Genomic DNA, 17,061 nt, shown 5'->3' with positions numbered 1-17,061 from the left:
CTTGCATGCAAATCAACTTAATTTAGATCTAATATGTTGATGATGCATTGGGTTAAAACTTATTTGCACAGTACACATCTGGTATGAAGAACTATCAACAGTATAGTGATGCCAATACCCATACGTACACATTATTAGCATACCCAAGGGTATCAGTGGACCATCTGCATACATGCAAAAACGGCGCCAGGAAATTTCGGCTTAAGGCTCATACACACATCAGACTATAGTCTTTGGAAAATGAAAGATCACAGACCAATCTTACCACCCTTCATGTAGTATGAGAGCCATACTCTACACAGTCTTTTCTATGGAGCTGAACTCCACATCAGAAAAAAATCTTTGCAAGATGCTGCAAAAGATCTGTTCCTGCCAAAAATCCATTCCTGCAAATTGCAATGATAGTCTATGAGATCTGCAGATCATCATACACACATGATTTAACTGACATTCATCTGCAGATGAAGCAGTCATCTGCAGATCTGAAAATCCATCCTGGTGGATCTGATCTGCAGATGAATGTCAGTTAAGTTGTCTGTTGCAGGTATGGTTTAGTCCTAACCTTCCACTGTCTGTCAAGGCATATACTACCAACTGAGAGCCATAGCTACACAGTTTATTCTATGAAGCTGAACTCCCCATCAGAAAAAAATCTTTGCAAGATGCTGCACACACAGATGCTGTACAGACACAACAGATCAGTATCTGCAAAAGATCTGTTCCTGCCAAAAATCCATTCCTGCAAATTGCAATGATAGTCTGAGATCTGCAGATCATCATACACACATGATTTAACTGACATTCATCTGCAGATCAAGCAATCATCTGCAGATCTGAAAATCCATCCTGGTGGATCTGATCTGCAGATGAATGTCAGTTAAATCATGTGTGTATGATGATCTGCAGATCTCATAGACTATCATTGCAATCTGCAGGAATGGATTTTTGGCAGGAACAGATCTTTTGCAGATACTGATCTTTTGTGTCTGTACAGCATCTGTGTGTTCAGCATCTTGCAAAGATTTTTTTCTGATGTGGTGTTCAGCTCCATAGAAAAGACTGTATAGAGTATGGCTCTCCTACTACATGGAAGGGGGTAAAATTGGTCTGTGATCTTACATTTTCCAAAGACTACAGTCTGATGTGTGTATGAGCCTTTAGGGTGCATACACACATCAGACCATAGTCTTTGGAAAATGAAAGATCACAGACCAATTTTATCCCCCTTCCATGTAGTATGAGAGCCATACCTACACAGTCTATTCTATTGAGCTGAACTCACCATCAGATAGAAATATTTGCAAGATGCTGCACACAAAGATCCTGTGCACATTCAAAAGATCTGTTCCTGCAAAAGATCCGTTCCTGCAAAAGATCCGTTCCTCCAAAATGCATTCACAGTCTATATCTGCAGATCCTCATACACACCTTGTTTAACAGACAGTTTTCAGATTTTTTTTATTTATTTATTTTTTTTCTGCTTCAGTGTCCCTTTAACAATCGATCCGGAATGACCATCTGGATCAAAGTTTATGTACATGGCTTAAAGAGAATCTGTACTCTAAAATTCTTACAATAAAAGCATACCACTCTATTCATTATGTTCTCCTGGGCCCCTCTGTGCTGTTTCTGCTACTCCTTGCTGCGATCCTGGCTTGTAATTGCCAGTTTTAGGCAGTGTTTACAAACAAGTCATGGCTGCTAACCAGCTTGTGATAGGCTGAGAGGAGCTTAGTCTGTGACTCGCACAGAGCCTGCAGGGGGCGTGGAAAGGGTGTGTATAGCTTCTATCCTATCACAAGCAGAGCAGCACATTCCTGCCTGAGTGCCTGAGCCCGACAAAGGGGGGTGGGGGGGTGAGGGGATCGGATACCAAGGAGGGATACCCTGGCTAGTTACACAGGGATCCAATGGGGTGATGAGCACAGGTGCGTGCTTACACACATGCTGTGGGCGATCCCATTGTTCACACCACTCACCGTGTGATGTCATGCACACGCTATTCCATCGTCCCTCACATAGCAACACAGCTGACACGTGTCTGTACAGCCCAGCCCACTGATGTGGCCCAAGGGGCTTGGGCCCCGATCCCCGACGGGTGGTATCCATCAAAGGTGTGTACACACCTTGAGGGCTGGTTCACACTTGACGCTTTGCCCGCGATCGCGATTTGCGCTTGTGATTCCCATTCAATAGACGGGAATCACAGAGCAATTGCCCCCAACACGCTGCATGCAGCACGTTTTGCGATGGATTGAAATCGCAACCACTGCAGTGGGAAGTTATCCATAGGGATACATTGTAGCAGCGTTAAAGAATTTCCCCAATGTGAACCAGCCCTAAGAATATAAGAAACAAAGTCTCAGCATAACAGCCAGGTAATATGAATTGTTTAAAAGGAAATAAATAAATCGGCTCCATATCCCTCTCACTTCAGGTGTGCTTTATAGAGTTGTGTTAAATGAAATTTGCAGGATGCGCAGCCATCTTACTGCCCCGGAGGAGTATCATCAGACTATTTCACGTGAACTCCTAGCACACAATTTGAAAGTAAATTTGAATAACCATTTTTGGCAATGCAGCCGTTTTTTCTATGTGTTTACAGATCTCCTTTAAATGTAATATGGAACGGGCATTTATTTCAGTATATGTGTTTGAATTGCTGCCCAGAGTTTTAGACACCAACATTATCGCTAAAAAAATGATCACAACCGAAATGTAAAAATCCTGTTGAGGCCAAGCAGCACAACCTCCGTTATCAGATAATGGCCTTCATTGTATGCAAACAGCAATTTCTGCTTTTCACTTCCACTCGAGTTTTACAATGTTTTTAACATTATAATAAAACTTTGTAATGTTTTTTTCCCCGCTCTGTGTATTAATTGATGTATCTAATTTTGTTTTTACTTTGTGTCTTTCAGCGTCTCGTCTAAACCAAGATGTCCAAGGTAAGAGAATAGCTGACTTGCGTCAGTTGGTCAGTTGAAGTACAAGCGTAACTGCCTGTAGACAAGGGGAGGATCTCTCACTGAGAACTCATGTTAATCAATGGGCTAGTCCACACTTAATATGCTGTTCGCACGCAGAAAAAAAACTGACATTCTGTATCCTGATTCTGCACATTTTGTCAGTTTTCTCTATCAATTACATCAGCTGCTGTGAACAAAAACGCGCGCGTTTTCCTGCATAGAAACACACTTGGTGTGCAGAAAAAGTATGCAGGAAAACACGCGCAGAAAACTGAAAGACAAGTGTGTTCCCTGCCTGAACGAAGTCTGTAATACACACCATAGAATTTTCTGTTAGATTTTTTTTGTAAGATTTTCTGTTAAGTACTGGTAGAGACTGGTCATTCTCTCTGGTGCATTGTCTTCTGGTTATCTCCTTCTGAGTAGAACAATGCTTACCGTAATTGCTAGGCAGATAGATGGTTAGATAGATAATTTCCAACATGTTGGAAATTCTGTATCTGGCAGGTAAATCTAACAGAAAATCTTACAGAAAATTGTATGGTGTGTACTAGGCATAAAAGTGCCGACAGATCTCTTGGTGATTGCTGCACTGCTAGAACTTTTCTATCTGTCAGATGTTTACACGGGGCTTTCAGAGGAAGGCTATGGAAATTTTTCATCCATCATTTTTCCTGATCTAATGAAAATATCTGTGTATTCCACCCTTTAAAGACACACAAGTTTTTCTTGCCAAAACAATCATTCACAATCATTTTGATTAAGGTGCCAATATAGTTATTTCTTTTCCCATACGATTTCATGCAGATTTAATAGATCTGCTGGGAATTGATTGTCCCATAATGTCCGATTTCTGACCAAAATTTGGTCGAAAGTATTGCTAGGTCAGGGCAGAATATTTAAATTTATTTGAGGGCGTGGCAGGAGTAACCGTAGATCAACAGCCCATAGCGTTGCACTGAATTGAACTTCTGGAATCTATTGAAAATGAATGAGTAGTGTGTGGTTGGATTCCATTCCTAACTGAATCGATTCTTTTCAGAGAGGAGGTGGCAGATTGGGTGGCCATCTATAAGTGTATGGCCAGCTTAAAAGGAAACCTAAAGATACAGTAAGGTGCCCAGTTTAATTTTCCTGGGGCTTCTTCCAGGTCCCTGTAGTCAGCCTGGTCCATCACAGTTGTTCCGTGCACCTCCATTCAGCAGCTGTCCCCTCCAAAAGCTGCTTGTGCGGCCCGGGCTGCACGCTGCCTCTATCGCGCTCCTGTGGCTGGGAGTGTTCTGTGCTTATGATTTTCGTAAGCTGTGCAACTGCATATGAACTGAACGTTCCTGGCTACCAGTGTGTGCAATCAAAGACGACTGTGGCCAGGGACGGTTTCACGCTCGTGCACTTTGTCAGGGTTAAACTGGGCATCCTACGGTCGCTTTATGTTCCCTTTAAGTCTTCAGGCAGCCATGGACAACACTTGTAGGGTCAGCAGTGCAGTATGTACCCGCTTATGAAGGGGAGGGAAGTAGAGAAGCAGGAGACTTCACACTCCTCCTGGGGTCAAAGCAGTGAGCCAACAAATTCCACTGTAGCCGATTGCTTGTCAACTGCACTTTGATGGACAAAGTAGACTGGGCAAGTCTGTATAGACCTCAGACTGATGGCCAAAACATGTCATACCATTTTAATATGAGAATGACCCGATCCCCATAGCGAAAGACTGTGCTGGAATGGACATTTTGTATAAGTGAATCCAAAAAAACAAAAAGGAGTCCGCTACATTCCAAACAACGCTAAATGAATGACTGCTAATCCTAATCTGTATTGTGAATAATGATTCATATGTAGAAGACTCTACGAACTACATAATAACCCCATATAAAGCAATTAAGAGTTAACAACCTCCTATTTCATCTCCATAAAAATGCAGAAATCTGTAAGCTGATAGATCACATAAATTTATCATACCAATTTTTTTTATATACTAATTAATCAGTCACATCACCAGGCGAATAAAACTTCTCAATGGATATTAAATGAAAGCGCTAGTGCTTTGTGAATGCCAGTGCTAGTGAACAGAATGGTGCCAGGTGCTACCAAAGCATTGAAGTAATAAACATACCTGAAATGGAGCAGGCCAAGTTCATAGGAGCTGATAACTGTGGAGTTAATGGCTCTGAGAAAGCGGAAGAGAGCTGCGTTATGCATTAGGCCGGCTGGGCCTCCCCTCCAGTTTCTCCACAGTTAACAACCCTTGTTGTTTTTGCCTGGACTAGCACTATACTTTTATATTCATCGTACAGTTTTATCCTCTGGCGGATATGGCTGCCTAGCTTGTGCCTCAATACAATGTGATAAAATAATTTGTTGCATATTGACTTACAGATTTCTGCATTTTTATGGAGATGAAACAGCAGGTGCTTTGTTAATTTTTAATTGCTCTTACCTGGGGTTATGTAGCTTGTGAAGTCAGGTATGGCTTATTATTGTCAATAAAAGTTAGCACTTATTTAGTGTTCTGTGGAAAGTAGCGGCAAACCTCTGCCCCCCCCCCCCTTTTTTTTTTTTTTTTTTTTTTTTTTTTTTTTTTTTTTTTTTTAGATTCACATTGATCATGATTGTTTTGGCTGTTAAATTTGTTAGTATATATCTTTTAGGCTAGGTGCACACATAGCAGAAATGCTAGCGTTGAGGAAAACGATGTTTTTGCTGCTAATGGAAGTCTATGGGCCACAGGAAAACCGCATATCAAAAATGCATTTGCGTTTTCTATGCGTGCGTTTTCAAAAACGCTGGTTTGGTTGCATGCTATGCAAAAACACACAAAATGAAAGTCTATGGAAACGTAATGGTATGAGTTTTTTTCATATGTTTTCCATGCGTTTTGTTTTTTGTAAAAATATATTCGAACCGCAAATGCATTAAAATGCATGCAAATACATAGTAAAACTCATCTGCGGTACAAAAAAATGCTAGCGCAAATGAGGCAAAAACGCAGTCAAAATGCACACAACATAAAATGAAACTGGACATAAAATGCAGCCTTTTATGTTATGTTATGTGTGCACCTAGCCTTTGGCCTTGTTGACATTACGTAGTGCTATCGCCCGCGCTGAGTGATTATTTTATTTGTTTCTAATCGCTCTGCATGTTATAAGTGCTTTTGTAAGCGCTTTAGCAGAGCAATTATTTAAATCACTTCCTGACGTCATTCAGGAAGTGATTACTTTGCCCCCGGAAATGAATAAATACATTGTATTTATTAAAACGTTGGGGAAATCGCTGTACAAAGCGCTTTTTCAAGCGTTTTAGCGATTTCCCTATACCTTCCATTCAGGGCAAATCACCCTGAAAATGGTACATGCAGCGCTTTTGTCAGTGGCAAGTTAACGGAAAGCCCCAATAGAACACTCTCATTGGAAAGCATAGTGGAAGCGCTTTTAGGGCAATTTGTACAAATCGCCTGCGCTTAAACATTCCAAAAAAACGCTTCTAGTGTGAACAGGCTCTTAAAACGAAGTTGTGCTGGACCATTTCTATAACGTGCAAAGTCCAAAAATTTTATGTACTGTAACTGAACACAAAAGAAAAGATTGGCCAAACAACTGCACCTTCTGTTACATAAATTCAATTATCTTTATTACAGCACCAGCAATATTAAAACATGATTATAGACTCCTTCCATTAACAATTCGGGAATAATTCATTAACCAATAATTAATCTGTAAGAGCCGTTTCGCTGCTGAGCCTGGGTGCAAAAAAAGGGAAGTGTGCAAATCGTGCTATAGGGTTTATTTCCACTAGGATATTACATTTCACATACTTGTTCCTGTTTTATGCAAATTGTAGTATGCATCTAACAATCCATTACATAGAAAACAAAGGAATGGTGCTGAAGTCTGCAGCATGCAATCCATATTTTTCCTGCATTGCAGGCGAAAATTTGCATTCAATGGAAATTACTCCATTGACATTTATTGGTTGAATTTTTATTGCGAAAATTCACATTGTGAATTCATACTTAGTGGAAACAGGCCCTAAGTCTTACACTTAAAATACACTTGAAGTGAGAGGGATCTGGAGGCTGACATAGGCAATTTATATTGTTTAAAATAAATTAAATGACTGTTTTGTTGATTCTCTACCTCTAATACGTTTAGCCATACACAAGCATGCAGCAGATCAGATGTTTCTGACTGAAGTCTGTCTGGATTGGCCACATGCTTGTTTCCGGTGTGTAGTTTAGACACTAATGCAAGCACTGTGGTAACTGGCATTGTTTAAAAGGAAATAATTATGGCAGCCATCATACCCATCAGAGTTCAGGTGTACTTTAACCTCCCTGGCGGTCTATTAGGATCCGCTAGGGGGCAGCGCAACACTATTTTTTTAAATGTTTTTTTTTAATTTTTTTTATATCATGTAGCGAGCCTGGGGCTTGCTACGTGATGGCCGCTATACAGCGGCATCCCCCCGCCTGCTTTGATCAGGAAATCCCGTTCAAAGAACGGGATTTCCTGAAGGGCTTCCCCCGTCGCCATGGCGACGGGATAACGTCATGGACGTCGTGACATCTAAGGGAGTCCCGATCCACCCCTCAGCGCTGCCTGGCACTGGTGGGCCAGGCAGCGCATGGGGTCTGGGGGGGGGCGGCGAGGCGAACAGCGGCGATCTAGCGCGGAACGGCGGCGATCGGAATGCACACGCAGCTAGCAAAGTGCTAGCTGCGTGTTGCAAAAAAAAAAGTAAGTAAATCGGCCCAGCAGGGCCTGAGAAATCCTCCTGCGTGGCATAGCCCGAGGTTAACGAGGTAGAGAATTTTTTTTTTTTATCCAAAAGTGCAAGCAGTGATTTAAGAAATTTGTGATAAACAATACATCCACAAATTTGCTTGTTATGAATTTCTTCAATCACTGCTAGCTTTTTTTTTTTTTTTTTTCTGCCTCATGTATTCAAGGTGACATGACAAACATGTGTAAGTACAGTGCCAAATATATTAATTATTAGGCTAATTAGGCTGTTTTTTTTTTCTTTTACTGCCTGAAAGGTAATCCCCAGGCATGCAAGTGACAGTTTCTCTCTTGTTTGATTATAGTGTAATCCTCAGCGATAAGGAATTATAGCCATAAAACATTAAGTTGCAGAGAACAACTGAGCGCAGGGGATGGATACAAAAAAGGCCAATAGTTCATGTATTTAACTCTGGGACTCTTGAGACTCTGCCATTGAGAAGACACAATAAAACACTAAATTTTACTTTGTAAATGTTTAGACCTAAAATAAAATTATGGGATATCTAAAAAGGGTCATTTTTAGGAATAGGAGGATAGATGCAATATTTATCTCATTAGTTTATTTTCACCTCGGGTTCAGTTTAAGACTATAGCACAATTTGTATTTGTAACTTTTTTTTGAACCCAGGTTCAGCATCGAAACGGGTCTGAGCCACACATGGTTGGTTAATAAATTATTCATTGTTATATGGAAGAGCTCTATAATTATGTTTTTAAATGGTGTTTAGAACATTGCTTGGCCCATCTTTCTTTTTAGGGGTGTGTGGGAGGGCAGGGTTAGTGAACCTGTGAGCAAAAAAAGAAAACTAGACGTTCAACACTTAACTCAGTACAGTGAAGCCTCCGGATAGTTCAGAGGTTTCCCATGTCCTCCACGACCTCCCTGCTGCTGGCCCCCTTCTTTGCAGCAGCATTTCTGTCTATGTACAAGTGTGTCCGTACTGCACATATGCAAGTATGGTCTGCACTTGTGTGGATATGGTCCACATCTGTGCATGTGCAAGTATGATCTGCACGCACCTGCGTAGTAATATAAAGCAGCTCCTGCATGGAGGAAAAAGGTGTGCTGTGCGCTGCATCACCGCAGAGCGTACACATGCTTACACAATATGGCTACATTCATGCACAGGGGGAGCGCAACTGCAAGAACATAATTGACAAACTATTGGTGAATATGTTCATAGAGTCCCAGTGCTGGATTGGTGAGGTCAAAGAGGATGGGGGAAGCCTGTGGAGGTCAAAGAGGATGATGGAAGCCTGTGGGGGTCAAGGAGGGATGACGAAGCCTGTGGGGGGTCAAGGAGTATGGGGGAAGCCTGTGGGGGTCAATGAGGATGAGGAAAGCTTGTGGGGGTCAGGAGGATGGGGAAGCCTGCGGGGGGTCAAGGAGGATGGGGGAAGCCTGTGGGGGTCAAGGAGGAGGGGGGAAGCCTGTGGGGGTCAAGGAGGAGGGGGGAAGCCTGTGGGGGTCAAGGAGGAGGGGGAAGCCTGTGGGGGTCAAGGAGGATGGGGGAAGCCTGTGGGGGTCAAGGAGGATGGGGGAAGCCTGTGGGGGTCAAGGAGGATGGGGGAAGCCTGTGGGGGTCAAGGAGGATGGGGGAAGCCTTTGGGGGTCAAGGAGGAGGGGGAAGCCTGTGGGGGTCAAGGAGGATGGGGGAAGCCTGTGGGGGTCAAGGAGGATGGGGGAAGCCTGTGGGGGTCAAGGAGGATGGGGGAAGCCTGTGGGGGTCAAGGAGGATGGGGGAAGCCTGTGGGGGTCAAGGAGGATGGGGGAAGCCTGTGGGGGTCAAGGAGGATGGGGGAAGCCTGTGGGGGTCAAGGAGGATGGGGGAAGCCTGTGGGGGTCAAGGAGGATGGGGGAAGCCTTTGGGGGTCAAGGAGGAGGGGGGAAGCCTGTGGGGGTCAAGGAGGATGGGGGGAAGCCTGTGGGGGTCAAGGAGGATGGGGGAAGCCTGTGGGGGTCAAGGAGGATGGGGGAAGCCTGTGGGGGTCAAGGAGGATGGGGAAGCCTATAAGGGGTCAAGGAGGATGGGAAAGCCTGCGGGGGGGGGGGGGGTCAAGGATTATAGGAAAGCCTGCGGGGGGGGGGGGGTCAAGGAGGATGGGGAAGCCTGCGGGGGGGTCAAGGAGGATGGGGAAGCCTGCGGGGGGGTCGAGGAGGATGGGGAAGCCTGCGGGGGGATGAGGAGGATGGGGAAGCCTGGGGGGGGGGGGGAATACAATAAAAAACAACAACTAACAAACCATAAATAGCTACCTTAGGGACTGAACTTTTTTTATATGTATGTCAAGAGGCTATATTACTGTCATTTTCTTTTTATTATTTTAAACTTGTAAATAGTGATGGACACAAAACTGAAAAAATGCACCATTTACAAATAAAATATTGGCACCATACATTGTGATAGACATAATTTAAACGGTGTAATAACTGGGACAAATGGGCAAATAAAATATGTGGGTTTTAATATGGTAGCATGTATTATTTTTTTAATTATAATGGAAGAAAACTGAGAAATAATTTTGTTTTCCATTTTTTCTTAATATTCCCATACAAAATGCACTTAGAAAAAAAAATTCTTGGCATAATGTATCACCCAAAGAAAACCTAATTGGTGGCAGAAAAAAACAAGATATAGATCATTTTGTTGTGATACGTAGTGATAACGTTTTTGGCGAATGAATGGGAGGAGCACTGAAATGTGAAAATTGCTCAGATGCATAAGGTAAAAATACACTGAAGGCTGAAGTGGTTAAATATTCTCAGAGTGTAAGCCCTACTTTATGCAGAAATTCCACAGGTGATGTGCTGTGTGTAACCCCCTCCACTGTTGCCACAGAGAGACTGTAGATGCTTTGTAGTGGCTGCTGTATTTTATCTTATCCATTGTATGTTGACCTTTCTAGCTGTTGTGGAAACACAATGCTGGTGTTGTTGAATAGTGAAGGTCTCCCTGCACCTGTGTTCTGCCCAGCAATATCAGAACACTGCTGTATTTGGTTTCTGGAGTAGTTATTGTGCGTTGTCGGGTCATAGACTTTCTGCATTCACAATGTAATGGACCCCATGCTCTCCCATAGAAATGCATTTCTATCTTTTCCAAAGCTTGTGTTTATTTAAATGGTAATATCTATCCACAAAATAAAAGGTTTCTTTTTTTTTTCCCCCACTACAGCAAGCTCAGTTCACAAACCCGGAGACTCCAGGGTATGTGGGATTTGCCAATCTCCCGAATCAGGTTCACCGAAAATCTGTACGGAAGGGATTTGAGTTTACCTTGATGGTCGTAGGTAAGCATTTCTTCTTGAGCATGGTACTAGCCTACATTCCAGGAAAGAGGGGAGGTTACAAAGAACAACAGAAAAGTAAATAGAATAGGCTGCATTCCTTCAGTCTAGCATGTCCATTTGCCTGTACTAGACACACCAAAACAAGCTGGGGCAATTATGAAATAACAAGCTGACCGACTAGAAAGATTTTAGTTATCATAACATTATGTGAAAGTGGGGCTTTGGCTGTAGCTTATATGTTAGCTTTGGTTGACCTGGGGGAGGGGTTTAGCCACCATTTGGCTTTTGTTTGTCAGATCTCTAGGAGAGTAAGGAGGAGAATAACACTATCTGGCAATCCGGAACTCTAGTAAATGCATCGGGCCTCTGCATACATGCTTTAGTCTCCTCATCCAACCGTCCGCCTCAGCTGTGAACCATGTAGTGGACGTAGCTTTAGTTAACCAGAGAGTAGTAGGGGATAGGACTGAGTTCAAAGAGCTCCAATCAGATAGAACATCACACACTCCAAGTACTGTATATACTCGAGTATAAGTCTAGAAATGTAGGTCTGATTCACGTCATAAAAGTATAGGGGTCGACTTATACTCGAGTCACAGGCAACACTGAGTAATGTGTGTACTAATGGTGACATTCCAATTTGCAGCAATTTACCCTGTGGTAAGTGATACTTTGAGGAAAGGTCTGAGAGTCCTGGATGCAACAATTAACAAGGAAAAGGGCAGGGGGAAACACTGGGCTGCATAAAAAGGAGTGAATAATTGCAACACTTGGTGGCCTGGAGGAGGTATTGGCTGCACTTAAAGAGAATCTGTATTGTTAAAATCGCACAAAAGTAAACATACCAGTGCGTTAGGAGACATCTCCTATTCCCTCTGTCACAATTTCGCCGCTCCCCGCAGCATTAAAAGTGGTTAAAAACAGTTTTAAAAAGTTTGTTTATAAACAAACAAAATGGCCACCAAAACAGGAAGTAGGTTGATGTACAGTATGTCCACACATAGAAAATACATCCATACACAAGCAGGCTGTATACAGCATTCCTTTTGAATCTCAAGAGATCATTTGTGTGTTTCTTTCCCCCCTGAGGGGGGAGTTCATAGCAGAACCACAACACTGAAGAACTTGGCAGCCTTCCAGACACAGGCTGACAAGTCTGACAAGGGAAAGATACATTGATTTATTACAGAGACTGTGATAGTACAAAGTGCTGCAGTAAGCCAGAACACATTAGAATAGCTTTTGGAACTTGTAGGATGATAAAAAACAGGATGCAATTTTTGTTACGGAGTCTCTTTAAGGGACCGGAAGGGTTAATAGCTGCAATACGGTATGCAGTGCAGTCATTAACCCCTCCTGAGCCCTAAGTGCAGCCATTAACTTTGCTGGGTAGACTTATACTTGAGTAAAAAAAAATTGCAAGTTAAGAGGGTTGAATATTGGAGTCGCCTTATACACAAGGTCAACTTGTATTCGAGTACATACGGTATTTGTTCCTTTAAACTTAAAAAAAAAAACAAAACAAAAAAAACCTGGCAGATACCTTTTCTTAAGTGGATTTGAATATTCTGAAGACCTCCTAATTTGAGCCTAACTGCTCTGTCTTCTTAGCAGGAACTATAAGGAGGCATGGGTGTTATGTTACTCCCTGTATAAGTGCTCTGTTAGGACATATGTTTATCTCTGTCAGTGACTGCTAATACCTTGCTGACTACGTTGAATTCTCATGTCTAATGCCACTTTGTGGTTTCGCTACATAGGTTGTTGAGTTTTCTGTGAAGCTGGAGCTGAGAGCCACTCACAGACCATTCCAGAGCTGGATTATTAACCTTCCTGGCTGCCGCGCAGGGGGATATCTCTGCCCCTGGTGGGGCGATTTGCCCATTTAAAGTGCTGTGCGCGCAGCTAGCGCTCTGTGGCGATCACAAGCAGCGGCGGAAGAGGCCCCCCGCCAGAGCCCTGCGCTGCCTGGACCAATGAGTTCCAGGAAGCGCTATGGGCTGGATCTGAGACGTCAGCGTTATATACGCGTTCCCCTGTTTGCTATTGATGCCGGCGACGATCGCACTAGAGGGACACATGCGCTCTCTAGTGGTGGTTCATGTAGCTACCACTCTGGTAGCTTTACATGAAACAAAAACAAAAATTTAAAAAAAATGGATTTCTGCCTATTTGGCAGAAAAAAATTAACCGCCAGGAGGGTTAAGTGGAAGAATAGCTGAGCAAAGTTTTGCAATGTGCACAACCAAGTTTATCATGCAGTGGGCCTGATGCACTATACGCCGGTAAAGTTACCTTGTGCTGATTTTACTGGTATTCATTCTGGTATTCTATGTACTGGTATTCTTGATCAGTACTTAGTGACTTGGCACACACCTATTGCAACAATGTGTGCATGAACGTTTCTTTCATTGATTTTACTGGTATTCATGCCACAAGAACACCACCCGTTACCATAGCAATGCACCCATTAACATGCATGGCGCTAATGGGTCAATAGGCAGTGTTCTCACAGCGTTAGTACCAGCAAATTCCTGTGCGCTGCCTCTGCACCGTAATCTTACATCTGGCCCAGTATGCCTGACAACAATGAATCCATTTTGACCTTTGTTTTATGTAAATCTGTGCTTTAATTTGTTTTTGTAGTTGAATTTATGCACTCTTATTGGCATTAATGTGAGCTGACATGAGTTTACGTTGGTTACAGGATTTAGGTCATTTTAAATGCATTTACCGTACCTGTGTCAAAAGTGAGCTTTGAACGTTGAATGCATGTACATTTATAATAGGAGTTAATAAGGACTTTCCTACTATCTGTTTTTATTATTTCTGGTCTGTAGCGTTTCTGATTCATGTTTTCAGCCTATCATAGAGGAACAATATAAAGGCGCTATATAAATTAATAATAAAGTAATAAGGCTATGTTCCCTGCGTTTGCCTTCCTCAGTGTATGCAACATACTGTATATTCCTGGTTTTAACTGAAGTGTTTGTCCTTTGTTGGAGTGTCATTTTTGCATGGTTAGTTATACAAGAAATATGACTGGTTGCTATAGGTAATAAGCACAAATACTTCTCACACAGACCACTCTGAACTGCAGTTTAGCTGACAGGAAAGATTGTTTGAAATGAAGACCAGTGCCCACTAATCCCATCACCAAAAATCATATGACCCCAGAGATGGTTACAGACGACCAATGATTGTTGAGGACGAAAGGGTCAGCCTTGGTCTGCCTCACCATATACATAAGATAAATTGCAATTTTAGGCATAAGAAAAATTCAAGCAAGGCAAGACATGGGACCGTCATTAGATAACGCCTGTTTTCCAAGGTTTGCGTTAGAGAATTTGGGCACCAGTTTGTTCAAAATCCTGTTAAAACCGTAGTTCAACCTCTAAATGTTAAAGGACCACTCCAGCGAAAAAAGTTAGCAGGTAAAATCCAACAGAACCGACAGGTTTTAGACTAGCCCATTTCATTATAGGGGATTATCAGGGTTTTCTTTGTTTTCAACAGCATTTCCTGAATGGCTGCTTAACTGCCAAAATAATAAGATACCAGCCAGCCTCCTTACTCACTTGCACACTACTTGTGAGTTATACTTTGCAACTGCTGTTCAGGAAATGCTTTTGACAACAAAGAAAACCCTGAGAATCCCCTATAATGAGATGGACTAGTCTAAAAGAGCAGATCACCTGATGCAGTATATCTCTTCCCACTGATGAGATTAACTTTGTTGCCAGCACTGCAGCTCTAGTGGTCTGCAGTTACTCTCTGCACAGTGTGTAATAAAGCATTTACATTTTCCCAGGCCCTCTCCAGTGATATTTTATAAAAGCCACTTTACCTTTCATCACTCTGCTCTGCCTGCCGTAAGAAACAATTTGTCCCTGTTTTCAACATTTTTTTTTTTCATGTAGACTCTGAAGGTGAGAAGGGTAAATGATTTATTACACACAGAGCTAAGAGGAGTAAAACAGGAATTGATGAGACTGCAGAGCTGCTGGCCACAGAGTGGCTTTTAACATTAGGACAGAGGAGGCAGGCAGATGAGCTCTATGCAAATGAGGGAGGAGTTCTGGCAGTTAACAAACTGTTGTACAGTTCACCCTAGCAGCATCTTACATTGGTACAGGAAGTTGGTTTGGCGATCTAGCCAGTTTATTAAAAAAAATGTATAATGCAAAAAATATATTTGATGTGCTATGCATTTCTTATTCTATGTTCTCAAGGCACAGTATACCTTTAAACCAGGGCTTTAAAGCCTTGCTAAATCTGTAGTTTCTCAGTCATGTAATAGCACACTATCAGCCTCTTACTGCAGATTACTGTAGCAGTGCCTTCTCACATGAGTCATTAGGAGGAAGTGATAGCAGTCAGTGAATGTGACAAGCCACCCTTGTCCTTCACTAGCACGGGTCCCAGCAGCATATGCAGAGACTTCACTTCAAGCGCTGTTTCACATTACAAAGACCACATCTTTCACAGCCAATACTGGGGATTCTACTCAATAGTTCTGCAATTGGCTTTGTAGAAATCCTTATCGCTGATTAAGTTCATATTCACGCTGAATGGTTACAATATTTAACTCTGTGCTTTTCTTTAACCCATTATACGCGAAGTCATGCATTCCATTATTTTATTTTTTTTTACAAAATATTTTACCGTGTTCAGATATGTTTTTATGTCAAGAGTAGTGTTGCTCAAATTTGTCTGTGTTCTCATCTGAGAGCGGTTCGGCGAACCTAGAATGTTATGGATGACTCTTCTGGGTGTAATGTCAATATTCACTTCTCCTCCCCCCCCCCACACACACCAAAGCATCTTGTAATGGTAGATACCTGCGACCCCTAGTGGGCATTGGACTACATTGCTACTAGGGATTAATAGGTTACAGATTCTGAGATTGTTCCACTGGAGACAGACAGAACAGAAGAGTTCATGGCATTGCTGGTAGCAGAGGCGGGGTCCTAGAGTGTAGTCTATATCCAAGCAAAACATATATTTCCCCCTCCAGTCCACTTGTGATTTTGGTGCTTTTGTTACTTCGGGCTTCAGGGTTATTTGACTTCTTTATTCTGCTTCCTTTTCTTGTACCACAGCTGATTATCAGTCACTGAGGGCACTGTGGGAGGAGGAAGGTGTGGGTAAATACCAGGATGATGGGGTGAACACCAGTGTAGCCTCTTAGTAAAAGGAGTGGGCAAACAGAGGATGGATCATAACTTGGTTAAGGAGCTCTTGGACTACAAGGAGGGTGGTTGAAAATTGCGCATACAGGTGTCTGGTGCTTCTCATTCACTCAGGGTACCTTTAAAGCAAAATAAATGCACTTTAAAGGGAACCTAAACTGAGGATATGGATTTTTCCATTTTAAAATAATACCAGTTGCCTGACTCTCCTGCTGATCCTGTGTTTCTAAGGCCTAGTGCATACCAGAGCGGTTTGTCTGCGTTTTGCGATCCGCTTGCGGCTGCGGATACGCTTGGGTAATGTATTTCAATGGGCTGGTGCACACCAGAGCGGGAGGCGTTTTGCAGAGACGCATACTCCCGGGCTGCTGCAGATTTTGGATTGCGGAGGCGTTTCTGCCTCCAATGTGAAGTATAGGAAAAACGCAAACCGCTCTGAAAAACGGCAGTTCAGAGCATTTTGCAGGTGTTTTTGTTACAGAAGCTGTTCAGTAACAGCTTTACTGTAACAATGTCAGAAATCTACTACACCAAAAACGCTTCCCAAAACCGCAAAATGCTAGCTGAAACGCTACAGAAAAATAAGAAAAAGCGTTTCAAAATCTGCTAGCATTTTGCGGATCTGCTAGCGGTTTTTGGTGTGCACCCAGGCCTAAGGGTGCATACACACATCAGACCATAGTCTTTGGAAAATGAAAGATTACAGACCAATTTTACCCCCTTCCATGTAGTATGAGAGCCATACCTACACAGTCTATTCTATTGAGCTGAACTCCCCATCAGATAGAAATCTTTGCAAGATGCTGTACACATTCAAAAGATCAG

The 17,061-nt window shown here is 42.6% G+C and overlaps 1 protein-coding gene across 1 annotated transcript in view; it reads left to right on the top strand.

The window, feature by feature from the left end:
* Positions 1–17,061, top strand: part of SEPTIN2 (septin 2) — a 77,296-nt gene that overhangs the window by 18,377 nt on the left and 41,858 nt on the right. The window contains exons 2-3 of the mRNA XM_068280618.1: positions 2,922–2,948; positions 10,930–11,044. Coding sequence (XP_068136719.1) covers positions 2,940–2,948; positions 10,930–11,044 — 124 coding nt within the window. The 5' untranslated portion in view covers positions 2,922–2,939. The remainder of the gene's footprint in view (positions 1–2,921; positions 2,949–10,929; positions 11,045–17,061) is intronic.

This window comes from Hyperolius riggenbachi, chromosome 4, assembly GCF_040937935.1.
Source record: "Hyperolius riggenbachi isolate aHypRig1 chromosome 4, aHypRig1.pri, whole genome shotgun sequence".
NCBI classification, from domain to species: domain Eukaryota; kingdom Metazoa; phylum Chordata; class Amphibia; order Anura; family Hyperoliidae; genus Hyperolius; species Hyperolius riggenbachi.
Note: the sequence above shows the minus strand (reverse complement) of the source record. Positions and strands in the feature narration are given on the sequence as shown.